Below are 22,288 nucleotides of genomic sequence, written 5' to 3'. Positions count from 1 at the left end.
GATAGGTCTGCATAGGAGGTGATAGAAGGAAACTATAGATTCTCAGAAGTGGAGGAGAGCGTACATTCCCAGTAATGAGGGACAAGTGACCCAGTGGCTACAGTGCACTGAGTGGAGTCTAGCAGACTCATCTTCGTGAGTCCCTAAGTTCAAATCTGACCTCAGACACTTACCTAGCCGTGTGACCCTGGGCAAGTCACTTAACCCTGTTTGCCTCAGTTTCCTCATCTGTAAAATGAGCTGGAGAAGGAAATGGTAAACCACTCCAGTATCTCTGCCAAGAAAACCCTAAATAGGGTCACGAATAGTCAGACAGGACTGAACACGAACACAGGCAAAGTAACTACATGGTAATTTTTTTGGGAGGAAGGCACTAACAATAATATAAAATAACAATAAAATAAATAAAAACTTTTGAGTCAGTGGAGAACTTGAGGTCCGAGATCTTTCCCACTTGGAGGCCTCTCTAAAAGTTTATCTAATGGTGCTGCGTTTCATGAATGAATGAATGACGCAACCTAGAGGTACTACAGCACAGAACACACATCTCCACTCGCATAGTCCCGGCCGCTAAGGACCTGAGGCGGGGAAGGAGAGAGAGCGCGTGCTCTGCACCCAGTTATCCCGTGGGGCGAATCACTAGACTCAGTAAGGTCTGTCCTCTTCCTTAAGCCTGGTCGCACGCTCGATGGCGCATGCGCGCTGCCTGCTGAGGGCGGGGGTGGGGGGAGCGCGCTGACAGCTTCCGCTTTCGTTTCCGCTCTTCGCCTACTTGGTTGACGGCCCCAGCCGGGCTCTTGGGCGGCGGCGGCGACAGCTGCTGGGGGCCGGAAAGCTCGCGGGCCTTGGGGGGGTGTGGTGTGGTGAGGTGAGGTGTGACCTGAGCGGGGCCTCTCCGGGGGCCATGGCCTGCTCCCTGCTCCAGTTCTGCCACTTCCAGGACCTTCAGGCCGCCCGGGACTTCCTCTTCCCGCACCTGCGGGAGGAGACCCCCAGCGCCAGCGCCGCCCGGAGGGACGATGGTAAGTCCCTCCCTTTCTCACCCCGGTCGGGGGTCGCAGCCCACTCTTCACCTCGCCCTCCCTCGCACCCCATCCTTGAGTCCCTGGAGGCCCGCGCCCCTCCCTGGCCCGTCCCAGAGGAGGCCAGCCTCATAGCTCACTGTCAGTCAAGCAGCAAACATCTATTAAGCACCTTGTGTATACCGGGAACTGAATTAAGCTCTGGGGATGCAAAGAAAAGGCCAAAAAAAAAAAAATGTCCTGTGCTCTGAAGGAGCTCCCGGTGTAATGGAGGAGACAACATGCAAACAACTGTGTCCAAGCCAGAGATGCTCAGGGTAGACGGATGGTAATTGCACGGGAAGGGAAAGGCCTATTGCAGAAGGTCTGTCCGAGCTGAGTCCCGAAGGATGCCAGGAGATGCAGGCGAGGAGGGAGAGCGTTCCTCCTGCGGGGGCCCTTTCTCTTCTCAGGCTGTATCCGTCCTTGCCCTCCTAAAATTACGTCTTCCCCGGTCTCCCCTCTCACCCTCCCCCTTCCCAGACCCAGGAGTCAGTCTCCCACCCCCACCCCATCCAGATTCAGGGTGTCCCCTTCCTTTCTCCTTCCTGTTTTCATCCTCCTCCCAACTCCGCACCAGCTGTCACCAGTCGTATCCCTGCTGAGCCTCCAACTCTATCCTTTGGAAAGTCCTTGCTTCCTCCTTTCCCAACTTTGGATGCCACCAACCTGCAGAAAGCTGTTTGGTGATTTAATCCTGAAGCAAATTTGCTTCTCCTCCTGTACAAAGCAGCTAACCTTTCCAGGCAAGATTTTCAGGTTGTTGTTCCAGTTAATTCTCTTATACCTTCCAGTAATTTGTACCTTGTCCTGGAAAAGCAAATTTGCCCCGGGTGAGATGGTTATTATCATTATCATCCCCAAATAATTTTAAATCAGCATCCACGTGAACATGGTATTAACTTCTAGAGACTAACAGGGTAAGGGCAAATTTTGGACTTAGTTTTACATTGTTGTTAAAACAATTTCAGGCCTGCCCTTTGCTCCATAAGGATGCAGCGATTATCAGAATTCCCCATGTTTCTTAGAGAATAGAGTATGCTTTACCTTAATTATGTTCTCATGTTTCCAATTATAAATATTTTTGGCTTGTATTATGGTATAATTACTTTTAAAATAGCAATGCCATGGTGAGTAATAAAAAGCCCAGTAACAGGAAGCTCTTTTTTTTTTTTCAATTAAAAAAATTTGTCAAATCTTTCAAATTGAATGCAAGTAAAAGAGCTTATATTTATCAAGGGAACTGCTGCCATGCAGGAATAAATTGTTTTCTAGTACACTTAAAGGTTTTAAGTCATAAAGGTGAAACCATCAGTGGTAATAGGTTGATGGGGTTATAGCCAGGTTAGTTTACAGACTAAAAATTCATTTGCTGGTCATCGTAAAACAAGTCTTCGTAGTCTAACATTCACACTGTATTTATTAGAGCTTAAGTTTTAGAGTTTAGATTTTATAGTTTTTCTGATTATTTTCAAGAAGAGGCTTTTCATATTTGAGTACTTGATTTAGGACATTGCTGCCCCCTGGTTTTTCTTTCCACTTCTTTGACCTCTCCTCAGCCTCCTTTCCTGGATCTTTATCTAACAATGAATATCTCATAAGGCTCCATCCTAGGTCCTCTTCTCCTACTGTACCGTCTCACTTGGTGATCTTCGCATCAGCTTCCGTGGCTTCAGTGATCCCTGTGCTAAAGATTCTCATATGTACTTACCTAGTTCTGACCTTTTTCCTGACCTACATTCTCACATCTCCAACTGCCTGATGGACATCTTGAGCTTGGTGTATTATAGACATCTTAAACTCAACACACCCCAAAATGAGCTCATTACCTTTCCCCCCAAACCCTCTCCTTTTCCCAATTTCTCTATGCTGTCAAAGGTACCATGGTCCTCTCATTTCCCCAAGTTTGCAACCTAGATGACATCCTTGATTCTTCACTCCCTCTCACCTCACATTTCCAGTGTGTTGCCGAGGCCTGTTAATTTTCCCTTCAAAATATTTCTCCAACATGCTCCCTTCTCTCCTCTGATACTACCACCCTGGTACAGGCCCTCATCACCTCATGCCTAGTCTGTGTGCAGTAGCTTCCTTTTGTGTCTCCCTGCCACAAGTCCTTCCCCATTCCACTCCATCCTCCATTCAGCTGTCAAAGTGATCTTCCTGAAGTGCAGTTATGAACATAATTCCCTTACCCCACTCAATAAACTCCAATGGCTGTCTCTTTCACTTCTAGGATCAAATATAAAATTTCCTGTTTGGTGGTCAACCCCGACTCCCCACTTTGCAGTCTTCTTATACCTTAACTCCCTCTTCCCCCTCTCCCCGCCATATACACACATTGACTCTTTGGTCCAGTGACTTGCTGTTCCTTGAACAAGACATTCTATCTTCATACTGTAGGCATATTCACTAACTATCCTCCATACCTGGAATGCTCTCCCTCCTCATCTCTGCCTCCTAGCTTCCTTAAAGTTCCAGATAAAATCGCATGTTCTACAGGAACCCTTTTCAAAATTTCCTTAATTCTAGTGCCTTCCCTTTATTGATTCCCTCTAATTTATCCTCTGTATAGTTTTTTAGTACATAGTTTTTTACATATTGTTTCCCCCATTAGACTGTGAGCTCCTTGAGAGGAAGGACTGTCTTTTACCTTTCTTTGTATCTCTAGCTTTAACATGTTCTTGGAATGTAGTATGCACTTAATAAATGTTTATTGACTGATTAACTAATTTACAGTTTCAAAGAATATTTGTAAATAAAAATTTTTTCTAGCTTAATAGTTTTAAAAAGCCATCTTCATTCCTCTTTTTACCTGTACCCCCCTATACCTAGAGTATATGCAAAGAGTAAAATAAACTTTGATTTACTAATTTGGTATAGATTATTTGTCCCAAGTAAGTGACAATTTTTATAGGCATATGATAATGTTATGTAACAGTAGAATAAATAACCTTTGACTTGAACACCCACTATAGAGTGAGTTATCTATGATTAATTGCTTCAAATACTTTTACAAATTCATATTCTATTTTTGTAGCAGCATATCCACATATATTACTTTATATCTTCAATTATGAAGAAAGGGTCGTATTTCACTGCCTCAGAGATAATGAGTTCTGCTCAGTTATTAATAACATTTTATTCCTTAATCAAATGCCAGTAATTTCAAAACTGGAATTTGACTTGCTTGGAATTTGGGGATGGTGGTGGTAGTATAAGTTTCCTAGTAACTCCTAATAACCCATACTTACTAGCTCTTTCTGAGTTACCAGAAATATAGAGTGAACACCCAGAAAAAGGTCAGAGCATTTTCCAGCCTTTGGGGTATTACTACATGATGAACCTGTTAATTTTGCCACTAGGTAATCACATCTTTGGCCTGTAGAAGGAACTGAACTTTTTTACTTCCTCCTTATTTTCCTGGGAAGATAAAAACTTGGAACAAACAGTATAGTAGTTTTGATTACATGATCAAACAGAGATCCTTTATAGACCTTGAGTGGTGTGCCTTTCTGACCATGTTAGCCTTATGTGTTTATTAGTACAGAGCTTGACATGTTGTAGGCATTTAATGTTTCTTTTCTCTGCCCTCTAAGAGCCCCCATTTCCCATTCTTAAATCTTCAGTGGTATTGTATTCTCTTACTTCTAAGATAAAATAAGAGAATCTTCAGTCTAGTGTTTAAATCCTTCCACAGTCTGTTGTCCATCTATCTGTCTATCTGCCTTTCCAGCCTTTTTTCATATTACTTCCTTTCACTTGCCTGTTTCAGTCAAACTGTCCTTTTAACTGTTCCCCCCACACCCTCACTGAATTCCATCTGTTTACGAGCTTTTGCACTATTTATCTGTAGTGCATTCTATTCTCACCCCTACCTCACAGACTTCCTAACTTCTTTCAAAGTACAGTTGGTTGAACTGCAAACTTCTTTAAAAGGCCATTCTGGATTTTACCAGTTGTTAGTGCCTCGTATCCTGTACATGTCTGTGAACATGTATACCTCAGTAGGATGTAAGCCCCCCATCCTTCCTAGTTGATAGGTTCTCTTAGAAACTTTGGTTTTGATTAGGGTGAAACCTTTTCAATTTTATGTAATCGAAATTTCCTTTAAAAAAAATCACTTATGTTCATGGTGATTCCTCATTCAATTAAGAATTCTGTTCCTAAACATTGATTTGAAAAGTATCAATTTCTCCTTTAAAACAAAAAAGACTATTAATTTGGAGCTTATTGTAGCGTATGGTGTTAGGTGCTGAGACAAACCTAATTCCTGCCAATTCTGCTACTTTCCAGTTGTCCTACCAGTTCTTATCAAATAGAGGTCGTTTCCTCAGTGTTCTTGGGTTTGTGAAATACTGGACTATTGTGTCTGCTTGATTTTGCTTATCTACACTAATCCACTTTTCTGTTTTTAAATCAGTACCAAATAGTTTTAATAATTACTGCTTTCTAATGTCAGAGAAATGGTACATTTAAGGCCCCCTTTATTCCTCCATTTTTCATAATTTCCTTTGAAATCCTATAGAGTAATCCCTTGGTAGTTTGATTTGTGCAGCAAATCTTTAAATTCACATTGCATCATTTTTATTATATAGGGTGTCCCAAAAGACTTAGTTCATTTTTTAGTGTTAATAGCTTAAAACTTCGCTGACTTAATAGTTTAAACCTGCATGAAGACTTTTGGAATACATTGTATAATTGTGCTGCCCAAACACAAACAATTAATGTGCTTTATTTCTGTGAAGACTGTTTTGTAGTTGTATTTTTTTTTCCTCTAGTCATTTAATATATTTAGTTTTCAGCATTGATTTTCACAAGAGTTTGAATTACAAATTCTCTCCCCATTTCTATGCTCCCCCCCACTCCAAGATGGCATATATTCTGGTTGCCCTGTTCCCCAGTCAGTCCTCCCTTCTGTCACCCCACTCCCCTCCCATCCCCTTTTCCCTTCCTTTCTTGTAGGGCAAGATAAATTTCTATGCCCCATTGCCTGTGTATCTTATTTTCTAGTTGCATGCAAAAACTTTTCTTTTTTGTTTTTGAACATCTGTTTTTAAAACTTTGAGTTCCAAATTCTCTCCCCTCTTCCCTTCCCACCCACCCTCCCTAAGAAGTCAAGCAATTCAACATAGGCCACATGCGTATCATTATGTATAACCCTTCCACAATACTCATGTTGTGAAGGACTAACTATATTTTGCTCCTTCCTAACCTATCCCCCTTTATTGAATTTTCTCCCTTGACCCTGTCCCCTTTCGAAAGTGTTTGTTTTTGATTACCTCCACCCCCATCTGCCCTCCCTTCTATCATCCCCCCCTTTTTTTATCTTCTTCCTCCTTTTTTCCTGTGGGGTAAGATACCCAGTTGAATATGTATGGTATTGCCTCCTCAGGTCAAATCTGATGAGAGCAAGATTCACTCATTCCCCCTCACCTGAGTTCTCTTCTCTTCCTACAGAACTGCTTTTTCTTGCCACTTTTATGTGACATAATGTACCCCATTCTATCTCTCCCTATCTCCCTCTCTCAATATATTCATCTCTCATCCCTTAATTTGATTTTATTTCTTTTAGATATCTTCCCTTCATCTTCACCTCACCCTGTGCCCTCTCTCTCTCTCTCTCTATATATATATATATGTATACACATACATATATACATACCTACACGCTCACATATACATATATATACATAAACATATATATATATGCATATTCCCTTCAGTTACCCTAAATACTGAGGTCTCATGAATCATACACATCATCTTTCCATGTAGGAATGTAAACAAAACAGTTCAACTTCAGTAAGTCCCTTGCAATTTCTTTTTCTTGATTACCTTTTCATGTTTCTCTTGATTCTTGTTTTTGAAAGTCAAATTTTCTATTCAGCTCTGGCCCTTTCACTGAGAAAGCTTGAAAGTCCTCTATTTTATTGAAAATCCATATTTTGCCTTGGAGCATGATACTCAGTTTTGCTGGGTAGGTGATTCTTGGTTTTAATCCTAGCTCCATTGACCTCCGGAATATCGTATTCCAAGCCCTTCGATCTCTTAATGTAGAAGCTGCTAGATCTTTGGTTATTCTGATTGTGTTTCCGCAATACTCAAATTGTTTCTTTCTGGCTGCTTGCAGTATTTTCTCCTTGATCTGGGAGCTCTGGAATTTGGCGACAATATTCCTAGGAGATTTCTTTTTGGGATCTATTTGAGGAGGCGATTGGTGGATTCTTTCAATTTCTATTTTACCCTCTGGCTCTAGAATATCAGGGCAGTTTTCCTTGATAATTTCTTGAAAGTTGATATCTAGACTCTTTTTTTGATCATGGCTTTCAGGTAGTCCAATAATTTTTAAATTATCTCTCCTGGATCTATTTTCCAGGTCAGTGGTTTTTCCAATGAGATATTTCACATTGTCTTCCATTTTTTCATTCCTTTGGTTCTGTTTTATAATATCTTGATTTCTCATAAAGTCACTAACTAGCTTCCACTTGCTCCAATCTAATTTTTAAGGTAGTATTTTCTTCAGTGGTCTTTTGGACTTCCTTTTCCATTTGGCTAATTCTTCCTTTCAAGGCATTCTTCTCCTCATTGGCTTTTTGGAGCTCTTTTGCCATTTGAGTTAGTCTATTCTTTGAGGTGTTGTTTTCTTCAGTATATTTTTGGGTCTCCTTTAGCAAGTCATTAACTTGTTTTTCATGGTTTTCTCACATCATTCTCATTTCTCTTCCCAATTTTTCCTCTACTTCTCTAACTTGCTTTTCCAAATCCTTTTTGAGCTCTTCCATGGCCTGAGACCAGTTCATGTTTTCTTGGAGGCTTTTGTTGTAGGCTCTTTGACTTTGTTGACTTCTTCTGGCTGTATGTTTTGGTCTTCTTTGTCACCAAAGAAAGATTACAAAGTCTGAGACTGAATCTGGGTGCGTTTTTGCTGCCTGGCCATGTTCCCAGTCAACTAACTTGACCCTTGAGTTTTTCAGCGGGGGTATGACTGCTTGTAGAGTTAAAAGAACTGTGTTCTAAGTTTGGGGGGATGCGCCAGCTCTGCCACACCAGCACTCCTCCTTCCCCAAGAACTCCCAGACTGGACTGGACTTAGATCTTCGCACTGCTGCTCTGATCTGCCACTTAATTCCTCCCACCAGGTGGGCCTGGGGCCAGAAGCAACTGCAGCTGTAGTTCCTTCAGCTGCCCCACCTGCGCCCCCGGGGCGGAATTGTGAACTCCTTCCACTCCCGCAGCTTTTCCCACTAACCTTCTCTGTTGTCTTTGTTGTTTGTGGGTTGAGAAGTCTGGTAACTCAGTTGTATTTTTTTTTAATCCTACACATATCTTGGTAGGTTAACGTGAATATTTTATGTGTTGTGAATGGAATATTTTGAATGGAATTTTCCTCTTTAGCCCTTCAGAGTTTTATTAGTAAAACTATTGCTCTTCCTGGATTTATTTTGTGTCCTGAGCCTTTCTTGAAGGCATTGTTTCATTGAATCCTTGGGATCCTCTAATATAACCATTGTATTGTCTGAAAATGGAAATAATTTAGGCTCCTTGCTTTTACTATTTTCCCCTCAATTTTTATTACTATAGCTAGCATTTCTAGCACTATATTAAAAAAAGTTTTCTTTATGTATAACTCATAGGACTATAGATTTAGAGCTGAAAGGAATCTTAAAGATCATCAAGTCCAACCCCATCATTTTACAGCTTAGGAAATTGAAGCCCAGAGGATAAATGATTTGTCCAGGGTCACATAATTGTTAAATATTTGAAGCAGGACTTGAACCCACATCTTTTTGACTCCAAATCCAGTGCTCTTCATTATGTCATGCGGCTTTCTTATCTGGATAGTATTTGATACTATTGGACAACCCAGGCTAACAGTAGAAAAACAGGACTGTCAAACTTACAGTAATTATTTAAGATGTTATCATTTTCATTCTATATTTATTTTTAAAAATGTGTTTCCTATATTTAGCAAATGCTTGGGTATTGTTTCTTATCTAGTTCGTCCCTTTTTCCTTTTATGGATTGACTAATTGTTAGAGTTATGTGTTCTTCCATTTATTTCTTTTGTATTGATTTTTATCTATTTTCTATTTTAAGTCAATGTTTTGTAAAAAGTGGGTTAAAAGGCTTCATGGCTGGAAGAAGAAGTAGGATGATCATATAGCAAGAATGAGATATATTATGAATAGCTGTAGTGTCACATTCAAAAAGTTTTGGAAAATTAAAAGAACGAGATAAAAGTCTCTAGTGCTTCAAGTAGATCCATGAATTTTAGGTAAGAAAGTGGATGATAATCACACAGGATGTTGTTACAGCATGGAGGGGCTCCAGTCTGCACTGGTACGGGGAGTATCCACATTCATATCACAAATATATCTAAGTGTGGCACCAAAACTTCAGACATGCTATGTCACACTCTGATGATTTTAAAAAGCTCTTTACTGAGGAGGAAACAAAAGAAAATAGGATTAATTTAAATATAAGGAAAGGATTCTAGCAGAGAGTATTGTTAAGTATTAAAATGATTAGGAAGGGAAATTAAGGAATTTTTTTTTAGGGTAATAGAAGACTTTAGCTAGCAAAATTGCTCTAGTTTTAGTCATTTTTTTTTTATATATAAATTTTTACTGATATCCTGTTGTTTTTTTTTTACAATAGTAGTATCTCCCATTATCCCCTTTCATTTCCCTACAAGAGAACCATTCCCATATGACAAATATTTTTTGAAGACAAAAAAAATAGAGAAAAATCAGCAATATCAATCAAAACATTGAAGAAGGCTGAAAATCTGTGCAGTGTATCACACTGGTGGACCTCTCATCTCTGTAAAGGGGTAGAGGTGGAGTATATTGTTTTCTTAACTTCTTACTTTACTTTACATCTTTTCATGTAGCTCTTTCAATGTGTTTTCCTGGCAGAGGCAAATAAAGGAGCTGATTTTATTGTGGGCAACAACAAATTTTATTTTGTGGATCCCTGGTCACTTCCTATTGCAGTGCTCATAATGAGCAGTCATAATAAGACTACCACAAACACATGTACCAATATCTGTTGCTAAAGATGAGAAGATAGAGAAATTTTACAGAGTTGATGATTCTTTTCATATTAAATCAATAGATACTTTTAATGAGAAGCAGCTTGATGTAATGTGATTACTATTGGATATGGAATCAGGAAGACTGAGGTTCAGTTCTCTCATGGTACCTAGTAGCCAAATGGATCATAGACAAGTCTCTCTAAGCCTCCAGAAACTTTGTGAGCATCTCTAAAATTCCATTAGAAGTCAGTGGGAAAATAGAAGTTATAAAATTTGCTTTATGTGTTTTCAAATATATCTGGTACGTAAAGACAATTCCAACTTTATAACACTTGGAAGACTTTTGAATGGTTTTAGCTTTATGTCTCATTGTTTCTTTCCTTTATTTTGGTTAACCAAGTGTTGAATGCGTATTCAAGAGTCCTGAAGCCATAAATTTTAGATAAGCAATAATTGATATATTTTATATGCTGAGTTGGCTGTTTTTCATCCAGATAAATGATAGTGTTATAGTGTACGTTGTAAGCTTTTAAAAAAATTGCTGCTCTTTTAAAAATCACTGTAACTTCTCAGTGATTACCCCCATCCCTGACAAATAAACATCTCCTTAAAGTATAATCAGTCACAATAAATCAACATATTGGCCATATTTGAAAACATAGGCTATTGTTCACTTTGCTGATAATTGGGAGTTCTGCTTCAGTATAAAGAGCTTAAGAAAACCTTCTAAGATTTATCCACTAAGTTATTGACTGGTTGTGGGCTCCATATATATATATATATATATCTCAATGTAAAGGGTTCTCATATCTGCAAAGTCATCGTACTTGACACATGCTTTAATTCATTGACTTAAATGTAGAAGTGTAAGGCATTGGGGAGGGGAGAAACAGGGAAATATATTTTGCATAATATATCTTTAAAGTAAGAAGTGAAAGAAGTTGAAGGTTTGTAGATTATATAGAAATTTCACACCTAAATATGAGTACTTTTAAAAGAGTCACCAGATAAGGTGAGCACTAAATGATACCATTAAAAATAAACTTGATGTCTTTAAAGGAAATATCCTGTTCCCAACTGGAGTCATTTCCCTGTGATACTATAGAGAAGACCGCAGAATCAATTCCAAAAACTGGTGTCCAAACGCTGTTTATTGAAGTGGTTGAACTGCATCCTATTCGATTCTTGATAGAAGCAGGCACACCTCCTTGAGAAGGGAGAGTGTGCCACATATTAGAAGCAACAGCAAGCTTTATAAGGTTAATAATCCTGGCTCCTCCTTCCAGATCAGGATTGGTCTCAATCCTTCCGGGTTACCCCTTATATGCCCACCCTGTATAACTCCTTGATATGTTCCCCCTCCCTGATCATGTGACACATGTTCACCTAATGAGGTCCTAATTCTATGTGGGGCATGGGAGGTAGTATGCATGAGGTTTATTAAGCATGCTCAGTAATGAGAAGTCTCTGAACTGGGATTAACCCCTGTTGGTTTGAGCTGGTTTGCCTAGGGCAAACCCTTCCATTCACTGCTGATTGGTTGGGACCCTTATCTTGTCTGAACAGTTCCTGTCTGTCACAAGGCTGTGATTCTATGATTCCAGCAGTGTGGAAACAACTATTTCATATGTCTCACAGTGAGGGGCATGTTTATGGTTAGAGCATTGATTTGCTGGAGAAAAGAACGGAATCGATACAAAATTTGAAAAGCGAATAAAAATAAGATGTGGTATATTTTTTTTTTAAGTTTTTTTTTTTTGTTTTTGGCAGGGCAATTGGGGTTAAGTGACTTCCCAAGGTCACACAGCTAGTACGTGTGTCAAGTGTCTGAGGCCGGATTTGAACTCAGGTTCTCCTGACTCCAGGGCCGGTGCTCTATTCACTGCGCCATCTAGCTGCCCCGATGTGGTATATTTTTTAAACTTGACCTATTTAAATAAACTATTGATGGCAAAAATTAAGAAATGGTTAGAACAGATATCAGACCTAGAAACCACCCCAGCCAGCAGATTTTTATACTTTTTCCAGAAAGGTATAGTAGCCAAGGGCAACACTAGTTTAGAATATAGATTTGGGAAGTAAAGAGTTAGGATGATAGATAATGAGCTGTATTGCCTCATAAAACAGAAGCATTTATCAATAATAATAGTCAATAAACATTTATTAAATGCCAGGCCTTGTGCTAAGCACTAGGATACAAAGAAAGACATAAGACTGCCCAGGCCTTCAAAGAGCTTGGAATCTAATGGGGGAAGACAATGCCTAAAAAGCTGAAAAGTTGGGTGGGGGCTAGGTTTGAGGAAGAGTAGTACCCAGCCCAGGGGCATAATTAAGTCCTATAGCCTGGGTGGGAAATGATCTTCTGAGATGTGAATTAGAGAGTTGACTTTATCTTGCAGAATGATGAGTTTCTGGAGATCATGAAATCCAGGAGGTCAGCTGGTTAGGAAATGATGTAAGAAGGAAAAAAAAATTTAGAAAAAGTCTGGCAAAAGGTCCAGTTAAGCTAAGTACTTAAGCATTTAAGCATCAAACTAGAAGGGAGACAACAAATAGAAAATGGAAGATTTTTCAACTTTACTATAGCAAGCTATTCTCTTTTTTCAGTAACTAGATTCTACCACATTTAAGCACCAAAATAATCCCTAATGTGCTATATAAGGAAGCAAAAATTTCAATAAAGGAAAAAAAAGATGCTAAGAACATCTGGACCAGAGCAAGTACACACAACGGCAGTCCAAACTAGAGGTGACATGATTTTAAGGGCGTTGAGGGATTGATTCCTAATATACCTGGAAGAGGAAAGGATACCATAGGCTTGGAGAAATTCTATTAATTCTACTAATATAGTAGAACTTTAATGTTGTTGAAAGAAGTTGATTGTGAAAATACTAACATCTTTGAGAAAAATCTACACATGCATTGAGAGGATTCTTGATGAAAGTATAGATCAATTTTTGTTAATGGTATATGCAGCTGGCCACATCTTTACAATCACCCAATTTAACTAAAAGGTGTAGAAAATGGAAGTTCCTATTGTTGACTGTAAAAAGCATTTGATTTTGCAGAGCAAAATGACACCTCAGAGGTTCTTTTCCAACAAAGTATCTTTAATACATATGTAAAAATTACACATAATTCTTTGTAGCATACAACAGAGATAACTTAAAGATACACATTTCGCAGTGGTGGTGTTGAGGGTGGCCAGTGTAGAATACTTATGAAAAGGGGTTCCTGCATGCCAGAGGATTTCCTCTACATACAAAGGATGTTTTCCTCTATATTTTTCATGGGGGGCACCCAAATCCTTTGGCATGCTGCAAGTGGGCCCGAGGACCGTAAGTTGTGCAGGATGGTAAGATCTAGATCTGTTTGAGGATGGCATGTTACTGATGGTATGAAGTCATAGAACATTGCAAAACCTCTTGAGATCCATAGTCTTTCAAAGGATTTCAGCCTAGCTCAAAGAATATTAGATTTGAAAGGGATTTTAGCATTTAATATGAAGCAATTATAAAGATTTAGAATATGAACACCTATTTGTAGTAACTTGTGGAAGTCTATACTTGGGGATATAGAAATGTTTAGTGGTGCAATAATTGGGTTATGTCAAAATGAAAATAAATGATTTTAAATTTACAGAGAATACCACATGGAAGAGTCAGTCAGTGAAGAATTCCTATTTTCTAGGCTAAAATATTCAGTTGGGTGGATAATCAGTAGACCTGGGAATGGTCAGTGACCTGGGCCAGAATTCTGTAGGGCAAAGAGAGAATGGGTTTAATTGCCTTGACCCTAAGTTTCCTCCTGAAATAAAATCCCAATGTTTTAAGACCAGTATTCTCACAATGATTCTATGAGACTGAAAATCATGTAATTATCAGCCTTTGAAGAATTAAAGTTGTAGGTCATGCAAAGGGTAATGGAGCATCATATGGTGGGGATAATAAGCTGCAGCCTCCTACCTACAACAAATTGTATGGGAAAAGCAGCATAAAAATCATCAGAGAAATGTATGTTCAGAAAAAGAAGTAAGCTGGTCAGAGCAAGGATTAACTGGTAAGTTGTATGCTTCATTGGAATATATGAATTGCCAAGAAATCTAGAAAGAGCAATTCAGGATATCGGGTAGACCCTTTTCTGGAGAACTGAGAAAGGAACATGGACAAGAATATCACAGATGAGTTGGGGATAAGCTGCTGTCAGTACCATTGGAGAGAGAACTCACATGAAGAGATCACATTTATTGAAGCATTTTTCATTGAAAGAAACCTGCCTCCAAGAAGAGGGTTGTATAGGTTTGTTTTTTTTTTTTAGTGTGCCTGCATTAAATTTTTTTTTCCTTTTTCTTATAAGATTACCCATCAGCAAGCATGAATAGTTCAATATACAAAGAATAGAAAAAGGGTTTCTAAAATGAAATTGTGAACTTGTTACTTTGTCTTAAAAAGTATATATTAAATTTATATAGCAGTAACAGTTGCTCTATTTTTGTATCCTCTTCTGAATGTTTTATATTCTTCTGTATATTTAAAAATGCTTTAGTAATGCTTTTTTCTTTCTTGTATTTCAATCACTAGTTACACATTTACCACCTATGTAGAAGCCCTCCATTGTAACAAATAAGTAGAGTTAATCTTGGAGACTTTCATTCTGATGATTCTATGAACATTTAGCATTTTTTTTCTTACCTACTTAATATCATTTTTCTGAAAATAGATATCAAAGAATATTAGAGTTGAAAGGGACTTCAGCATTTAACATGGAGCAGTTTTGATGATTTTGAGGATGAATGCCTGTTATAACTTGTGGACTTCCCCTACTTTTGGGGGTAATAGAAAGGTTCTGCAATGTAATATTTGGGTCATGTCAGAATGGAATTAATGTTTTTACATTTCCTATTAATATGTTGTTGAGCCATCTAGCTTTATAGGATATAAGGAAGTGCTTTTTTATTCCCTTTTGATTCCCTTTAAATTTTTTTCAGCTTTTACTATGTAACATTTCTTTTGCTCCGAAAAAATACATTAAAATTTTTCCCCTTATTTCAGTGAGACAGAGGTTTCTCACTTTTTGTATATATAGATATCCATATTTGGTATCTCTGTTATTTCTCAAACCAGAATCAAGGAGTCGGTTTGGTCATGTGATGTGGTCCATTAGACCATTAAAATGATATTTTTCATTTTTCACAATGCCTAATGGCTTTCAGTTTCCAGTTTAGTTTTTTAACTTGACATAATCATGTTGGAAAAACAAATAGTGTCAAGTTATTTGTTTAGACATAAAATTCAATTTTGTATCTTAAGATCTCTGTTCAGTGATGATAAACGAGGATAGGATATTCAGTTAGTAAATCAGATTAGTGTATGTTTGAAAATGAACAAGAATTGTAAATTATAAAAGTTTAATTTCTCGTATAAGTTTTTAATGAGATAAAGATATTTTTCTTCTGGAACAGTTGTAACCTAAGGCTTATTTAAGATTTTTTTTTTTAAATGAGGGAATGGTAGTTTGTTTCTTCAGGGACATGGAGACTTCAGTGGTTATATAATCTGCCAAATGACAGTGTGAACGGGTTTTTGTGTTAGTATAATCTAATCATGGGACAAATTCTTCTCTAGAGAAAGTTGTTATTATGTTGGAGTTTTTAAACCTTTGGTTGCAGGCTTTCAATTAAAAGTCAGTGCTATAAGGGTGAATGAGGATTCTTGTTCATGTTGCTTGTGATACTAGACAATTCATAGTAGTGCTGGCTAATAGTGAATTAAAAAAAAAATTCCTCCAAAAGAAAAAAGCTAATACAAAGTCAGGTCACAAATTAAAGCCTTATCCAGTTCTTCTTTCCTTTTTCTTTCTGTTCTTAGTATTTGGTATAATCCTCAGGACATAATTAGATGTTCGCCATACAGTTTGCAAAGTGCTTTCCTTAAGATCACAAGAAGTCTAAGTGTTAATACAGTTTCATAGAGGAACCTGAGGCCAAGAAAAGTTAAGTGACTTGCCCATACCACACAATGAATAAGTGACAAAGCTGGAATTCAAAACTAGGCTGTCTTTTAAAAAATAACATGTTCATACAGACCAGATACCTCCCTGCCCCCAAATCAGTGAGTCCTTCCTTCTAACTGAGCAGGTAAAATCAACTAGCACGTAACTGTCTAACAGTGTGTATGCCCTTCTGCAGCCATAGTCCCTTCAGTTCTGCAGCGAAATGGAAGAAGTGTATATCCTTATCTCTTCTTAAGAGCCAGCATTTTTCATTCTTACTACAGTATTACACTTAATTTTAGTGTTCTTTTCATTTACCTTGTTGTAGTCACTGTGTAAATTGCTTTCCAAATTCTGCTTACCTTACTCTGTATCAGTTTATAAGTCTTCCCATGTTTTTCTAAATTACTTATATTCATTTCTTCTTATTGCACATTACATTCATTTATCATAGTTTATTCAGCCTTTTCTCAATTGATAGGCAAATCCTAATTTTTTGACTCCTGGTCTAGTGCTCTTTCCACTACTTTGCTCTCAAGAATATTAATTAAATATATACAGAATCAATATATGAGAAGATAGCATAGTGAGTAGAAGGATAAGAATGGGATTGCAAAATATTTTTGTGATAGCGGATTTTGCACACTCAAGTTATGTCTTTATTGCTTTATTATCTTTGATTTTAAATTTATTTTTGAGTATTTAAATTAGCACAGTTAAAATTGAGGCAAAATTAATTTTATGGAGTGGGAGGCTCAAGAATAGGAATGAATAGAGAGCATCAAAGACAGATCACTCTGTATTTACTTTAGTATTCTCAAGTTGCCATTTCTGTCATTGAGTTGCATCGGGAATGAGATGTGAGGCAGTTAAAACAAAATTAAGTCTTGCATCTTTAAAGGAAATGGCCTTGTTTTTTGTTTACAACTGGAATATTGTCCTGATGCAATGTGCTTCTGCAATGTCTTTTAAAAGTAACAGAAATATTGAATATATAACCTCTGACATATGAATCATGGAATGAATTCATGAAGGATAAAAAAACACTCAATAGTGTTAGACTTAACTAGTAGAAAAAATATGCTGTTCCTTGAGCTTTTCAGTGTGGTCACTTTGTCATTGATTTCTTACCAAAAAACATGTATATTAATAGAGTACAGATACAATTTCAGAATGATTTGAGTGTTTGTTTTGGTTTTGCTGACTTCACTAAAATAATTCTAGTCTTCCTCCTGGGCAATTTTCTTATTTGGGGGAGGGGGGAAGGATTAGTTTTTTTTAACTAACATTCATAATTATAGAGTTGGAAGGAACCTTAGGTCATATAGTCCAGAGATGTCAAAAATGTTCAGCATTGTAGAAAAGGCCTGAAACACTCCCTAATACAAACTGAATCAGATTAAAATTTAATTGGAAAATATTTAGCAGAATAAATAGAAATATAGTAGAACATAGATGATGTTACTATGTGATTTTCTGAGGCAATATGAAGCTTAGTGGCTGCCTTTCTATTTGAGTTTGATAACACTGATTTAGTCCAACATCCACTTTACAGGTGAGGAAACTGAAGCACAGAGAGGTTGAAGCGATTTGCCTAAGATCACACAGATATTAGGTACTACCTTCTTTATGAAGCCCTCTGTTCTTCAGTTTTCCTTGTACTGTACTTATTTGTGTACATGTGTAGTCTCTTTGCTTCCTTCCTTCCCCATTGCTTCAGCCTCCCATTTCAATTTAAGTTCCTTGAAGGCAAGACCTGTTTTGTTTTTATCTTTGCATCCCCAAAGCCTAGCTTAGTGTACTGTATATAGTAGGCTCTTAATAAATGTATGTTTGCTTATTTGAATTGAATTATGCCTTTATTAATACAAAACCTTCGTAATGTTTCCTGGCTTTCCATGTCTTTCTGACAACTACTGTAGTAGTACACTAAAGCTGTTTAGCTTTTTCCTACCCCAGATTGGGTCTGCTCCTACTGTTTATGAGCTCCTTATCAAGTCTTTTAAGACCCAGAATAGTCAGACTATCACTTATCCTATTTTATCTGTCATTACCCTCCCACAAATACCTTCTGTTCTGCTCCTAGTAGTTCCTTCACTATTCCCTGTACACATCTGCCTTATGAATCTGCTCTCTCTGCCTTTTTTCATACTATCTCTTCCTCCTAGAAAGTGATTCCTTTACATTCTAGAAAATGCTCCTCATTTCTCTTAAAGTGTCAGAATATTTTAAGGCCTAGTCCAAGTCCAGTTTCTTCAACAAAGCTTCCAATTCATCAAAACCTCCCTTCCTTTAAATTCTTATGAGTATTTGCCAGCTCTGCTACAGGTATCACCAACCTTTTCCTAATGAGGAGTTGATTTCCTGGTTCCCTGAAATCTTGTGAGAAGTCCTAAAAGTATAATTGGAGAAGGGTGAGGAGTGCTGGAGTGAAAAGCAGTTGTGACTGGATAGCAGTCTCCTCTTCCTCTGATAATCCTTTTAACCCATGAGAAGGGATGTGTAATGGTGGCTTCTGTTTATCAACCATTTAATGTTTTAAGATTCACTGGTAGAATAAATGACTGGCATTTTGAGACTACTTCTGTACCACATAATTTAGCTCTTCATTTTATTTATTTTTAATTCCCTAACCTTTGCCATGTTTGTAAGTTTTTTCATCTAGTTGTATTTCTCTAGGGCAGAACTATATAGGATTCATGTTTCTTTTGTCCAACTCTCATCTCCCTCCTGCCTCACCACATTTGCTGTTAAATTTCTGGGCACATAGCAAGCAATCAGTTCAGTACTTTGTGAACTGAATCACGTATTAGATGGAGCCTGTTGGAAAAGTATGATAAAATTGTTCAGCTTTTGGCAATGTAAAGAAAGGGGACTCACATTCTGGAAATGGGAAACTTGAAGGGGATTGGAATCCTTAGTTGTGGGAAATGATCCAGTGCTAGAAGGGAGATCCTGCCTTTGGGAAAGTGTTGCAAAGGAGAACTTAATTGCTAAGTGGAGACAGCATTCTAGCTTAAAACTATTGGCTGTCATAGTGATTCTCTGTGTTCCAGGGTCTTTTATATTCATCTATCTTAATGACTATGTCCAAAGAAAATTAGCTTTTAGTAATTTTTTTGTGAGAATCTATAAACTTTATAATAGAATTCACTCCAGTATTTGAAAACTTAAATGGATAAACCATTTAGATCTTTACCTTCTCACATTCTTCTAAAGCAGTCCATTCTGTGTCGGTAATACACAGTTTTTAAGTAGTCAGTGAACATGTTGATATGGATATTTAGGTTGGAGGTTGCCCTAGAAAATTTCTAATAATTTCTTCCTTTTAGCTCTTACGTGATTCTGTCATCTTACTTGCACCCCATGGGCATTGGTTAAGTATTACTAATGTTAATGGTTAAAGAATACTATAATAGATACCTATAATCCCTATTATAGAAAACTGTGGGAAAAGAGCTTTTTGTCTGCCTGGCCATTGGTTTTTATTTCTAAAGAACATTACTGAGTCCCTGGGTAGTCTTTAGACACAGGAAATAACCTGGAAAAAGCAAAGTGGTGGGATTCCAACACCTTTCAACTGCTGATGTCAAGTGTTAATGAGCTGACTGTAAGGCAGTACCAGATGTTTCTCAACTGCAGTCAGGAGACTGTAGAAATTATGTCACTGGTACTGAATAGAAATAAATTCTTTGATACAGGTAGTGCATACCTTACAGATTGGTTGTATTCTCAGAAACTCAGTTTTACTTTCATGATCTGGAACCCTAGCTTTCCCATAGAAGCAAATGTTCTAAATGGTGGTTAAATTCCCAGGCTGTTTCCCAAAAGGTTGTTAGGCCATAATGTTCCCGAAATATTATTTCACCTATACCTAACCAATTTTTTTTATATTTGTGATTTTTTAAAAAAGTGTTACTTATGACATTCTTTTCTATGGGAAAATATGATCCAGATTCCAGCCTTAATCCTCCATGGGTATGAGGGACGGCTGTAGAAAAGAAGGTAATAGGGTAAGTGTAATATTTGCTTATAAAAGTAACTTGATAACTCAGTAATTTCATATCTATAATAACAGAAGACATCTCTCAAGGTTATACTGCCGTGATGTTTAGATTGAGGCATACAGTGGAGGTAGGAATCCTGATTTGCAATATAGGTCACTTGAAAATTGAGTCTATGCCCCTTTTCCTGCTGTCTCTTCCTCCTAGAAAGTGACATCCTTTCCGTCTAGAAAGTGCCCCCCATTTCTCTTAAAAGTATTGTGTGGGATACAAGATTGTTTGTGAAAGCTTCCCATGAATAAATCAAGCAAGGTAATACTCAAATAGTACAAATTTAGTTAGGATGTAGACCTCACTAGGCCTAAGTTTCGTTTTCCTGTAAATCATATGATTTCGGGGAAATCAGGTGGTCTCCCCCTCTCCCTCTCCCCTAGCCTACTCGCATGCCGTCATCTTAACATTGAGATTTCCCTATAAGGTAATTCTGTAGTTTCTGTGCTAGTATTGGATAAACTTATTCTGGGATAGATTGTGAGGCCACCTGTCCCAGCAAATAGGGACAGGGGTCCAGCTTCTAGGGGTGGAATTTCTTAGAATTGTTTGTACAAGGTTATATATCCCCTTGCTTGCCTTCTCCCCCTTGCCTCTCTGCACTACCATCCCGCCCTGGTAGTGGGAGATGCCCAATTCTTGCGAGACTTGATCAAATAAAGCTTCTGTTTTGTTTCTACCTTGAGAAAACCGAGACACCTCTGTTTTTGTTTGTTTTGAGCCTGTGGTTTGTCCCACACAGTATCAAAATACTTTAACCCCTAGACCAAGTGAGTTACTTCAACAAAGCTTTCCCATACTATTCCAGTTCATTAGAACCTCAGTTCTCTAAATTCTTGTATTTGCTAGTGCTACTACAGGAATCAACTGCCTTTTTCTAATGAGGAGCTACTCCTGATTTCCTTGAAATGGTATGATAGGTCCTGAGAGTATACTTAGAGAAGATTGGAAAGGGGTGCAGTAGTGAAAAGAAGTTGTGACAGGAAAGTCACATCCATATCCATATGTAAGAAGTTAACCTAAATGGCCTCTAAGGGCCTGGCTAGCTCTAGCATTCTGTTTATATGTTGATATCTGTAGAAGATTGCCTGTTGATATAGGATGATAGATGTTTATACTTATGAATCCATTTTCCCCCACTCCTTTCATGTACAACTCTTAATGAAACCTGGCTTTTCTCTGATGACAGCCTCTTTGGCCACCGTTTCCAGTCCTGACTGCAACTTCACTCACTCTCCTCAGCTCACTGTTTGAGGCTGGAGAGTTGGAATACTCCTTGCTCCCCATTGCCACTTCCATAGTCTCCGCCTTCCTCTATCATTTAGTAACCTCTCTTCCATTGAGGTTCATGCTGTTTATATCTATCACCCAACCAAAATCCTGGCAGCTGTTGTCTACAGAGCTTCGCTACCTCCCCCCACCCCCACCGCCCCTGGCACCCCTGCTGCCATCCCCAGTCCCATCACTTCCCTTCTGTCCTCAGTGAGTTCAGTACCTGGCTTACAATTTTTCTCTTCTCCCCAACTCCTGCCCTCATACTAGAGGACTTCAGCATGCATATCAGTTCTCCCTCAAATACCCTAACCACTCAGTTCCTCAACCTACTCACCTGCCGTGAGCTACTCTTCTATCCCACCTCAGCCACGTATAAAAATGATCATACCTTTCATCTTGTCATCTTTCACAAATGTAATATCTCCCTTCAAGAATTCTTTTCACCTTTCTCTCTGCCTTCTCTTATATAGTTCTACTTTTCATCTGCACCATGACCTCCAATTCCTTGACCCCTCAGTTCTCTCTCAGGCCATCTCCCCTGTACTAGCCACTCCTCTTCTACCCATCTTGATTCCTTGGCAAACCCAATTCAGCTCTACACTGTTCTCCTCTCTTGAATTCCTAGCCCTCTTATCATATCACCAGTTATGCCTAGCCAAGCCTCATCCTTAGATCACTCTGTCGGTTTATTGCCTTCACTTTTGTGCATGTGCTGCTGACCAAAGGTGGAGAAAACTACACTGGGTCCACTACAAATTTATGTTATAAAATCTCAACTGAACCCTCACTGCCACTAGGCAATCCTGCTATATGTCCCTTATCAACTCACTATAGCATGCAGCACAGTGGCTCTTTCAAAGCTTTTTACC

At 38.2% G+C, this 22,288-nt stretch overlaps 1 protein-coding gene across 1 annotated transcript in view; it reads left to right on the top strand.

The window, feature by feature from the left end:
* The first annotated feature begins 762 nt into the window (after positions 1-762).
* RAB3GAP2 (RAB3 GTPase activating non-catalytic protein subunit 2) overlaps positions 763-22,288 on the top strand; it is a 132,661-nt gene continuing 111,135 nt past the window's right edge. Inside the window, exon 1 of the mRNA XM_036754764.1 lies at positions 763-1,022. Coding sequence (XP_036610659.1) covers positions 905-1,022 — 118 coding nt within the window. The 5' untranslated portion in view covers positions 763-904. The remainder of the gene's footprint in view (positions 1,023-22,288) is intronic.

The sequence above is a fragment of the Trichosurus vulpecula genome, chromosome 4, assembly GCF_011100635.1.
Source record: "Trichosurus vulpecula isolate mTriVul1 chromosome 4, mTriVul1.pri, whole genome shotgun sequence".
In the NCBI taxonomy this organism is placed as follows: Eukaryota; Metazoa; Chordata; class Mammalia; order Diprotodontia; family Phalangeridae; genus Trichosurus; species Trichosurus vulpecula.
Note: the sequence above shows the minus strand (reverse complement) of the source record. Positions and strands in the feature narration are given on the sequence as shown.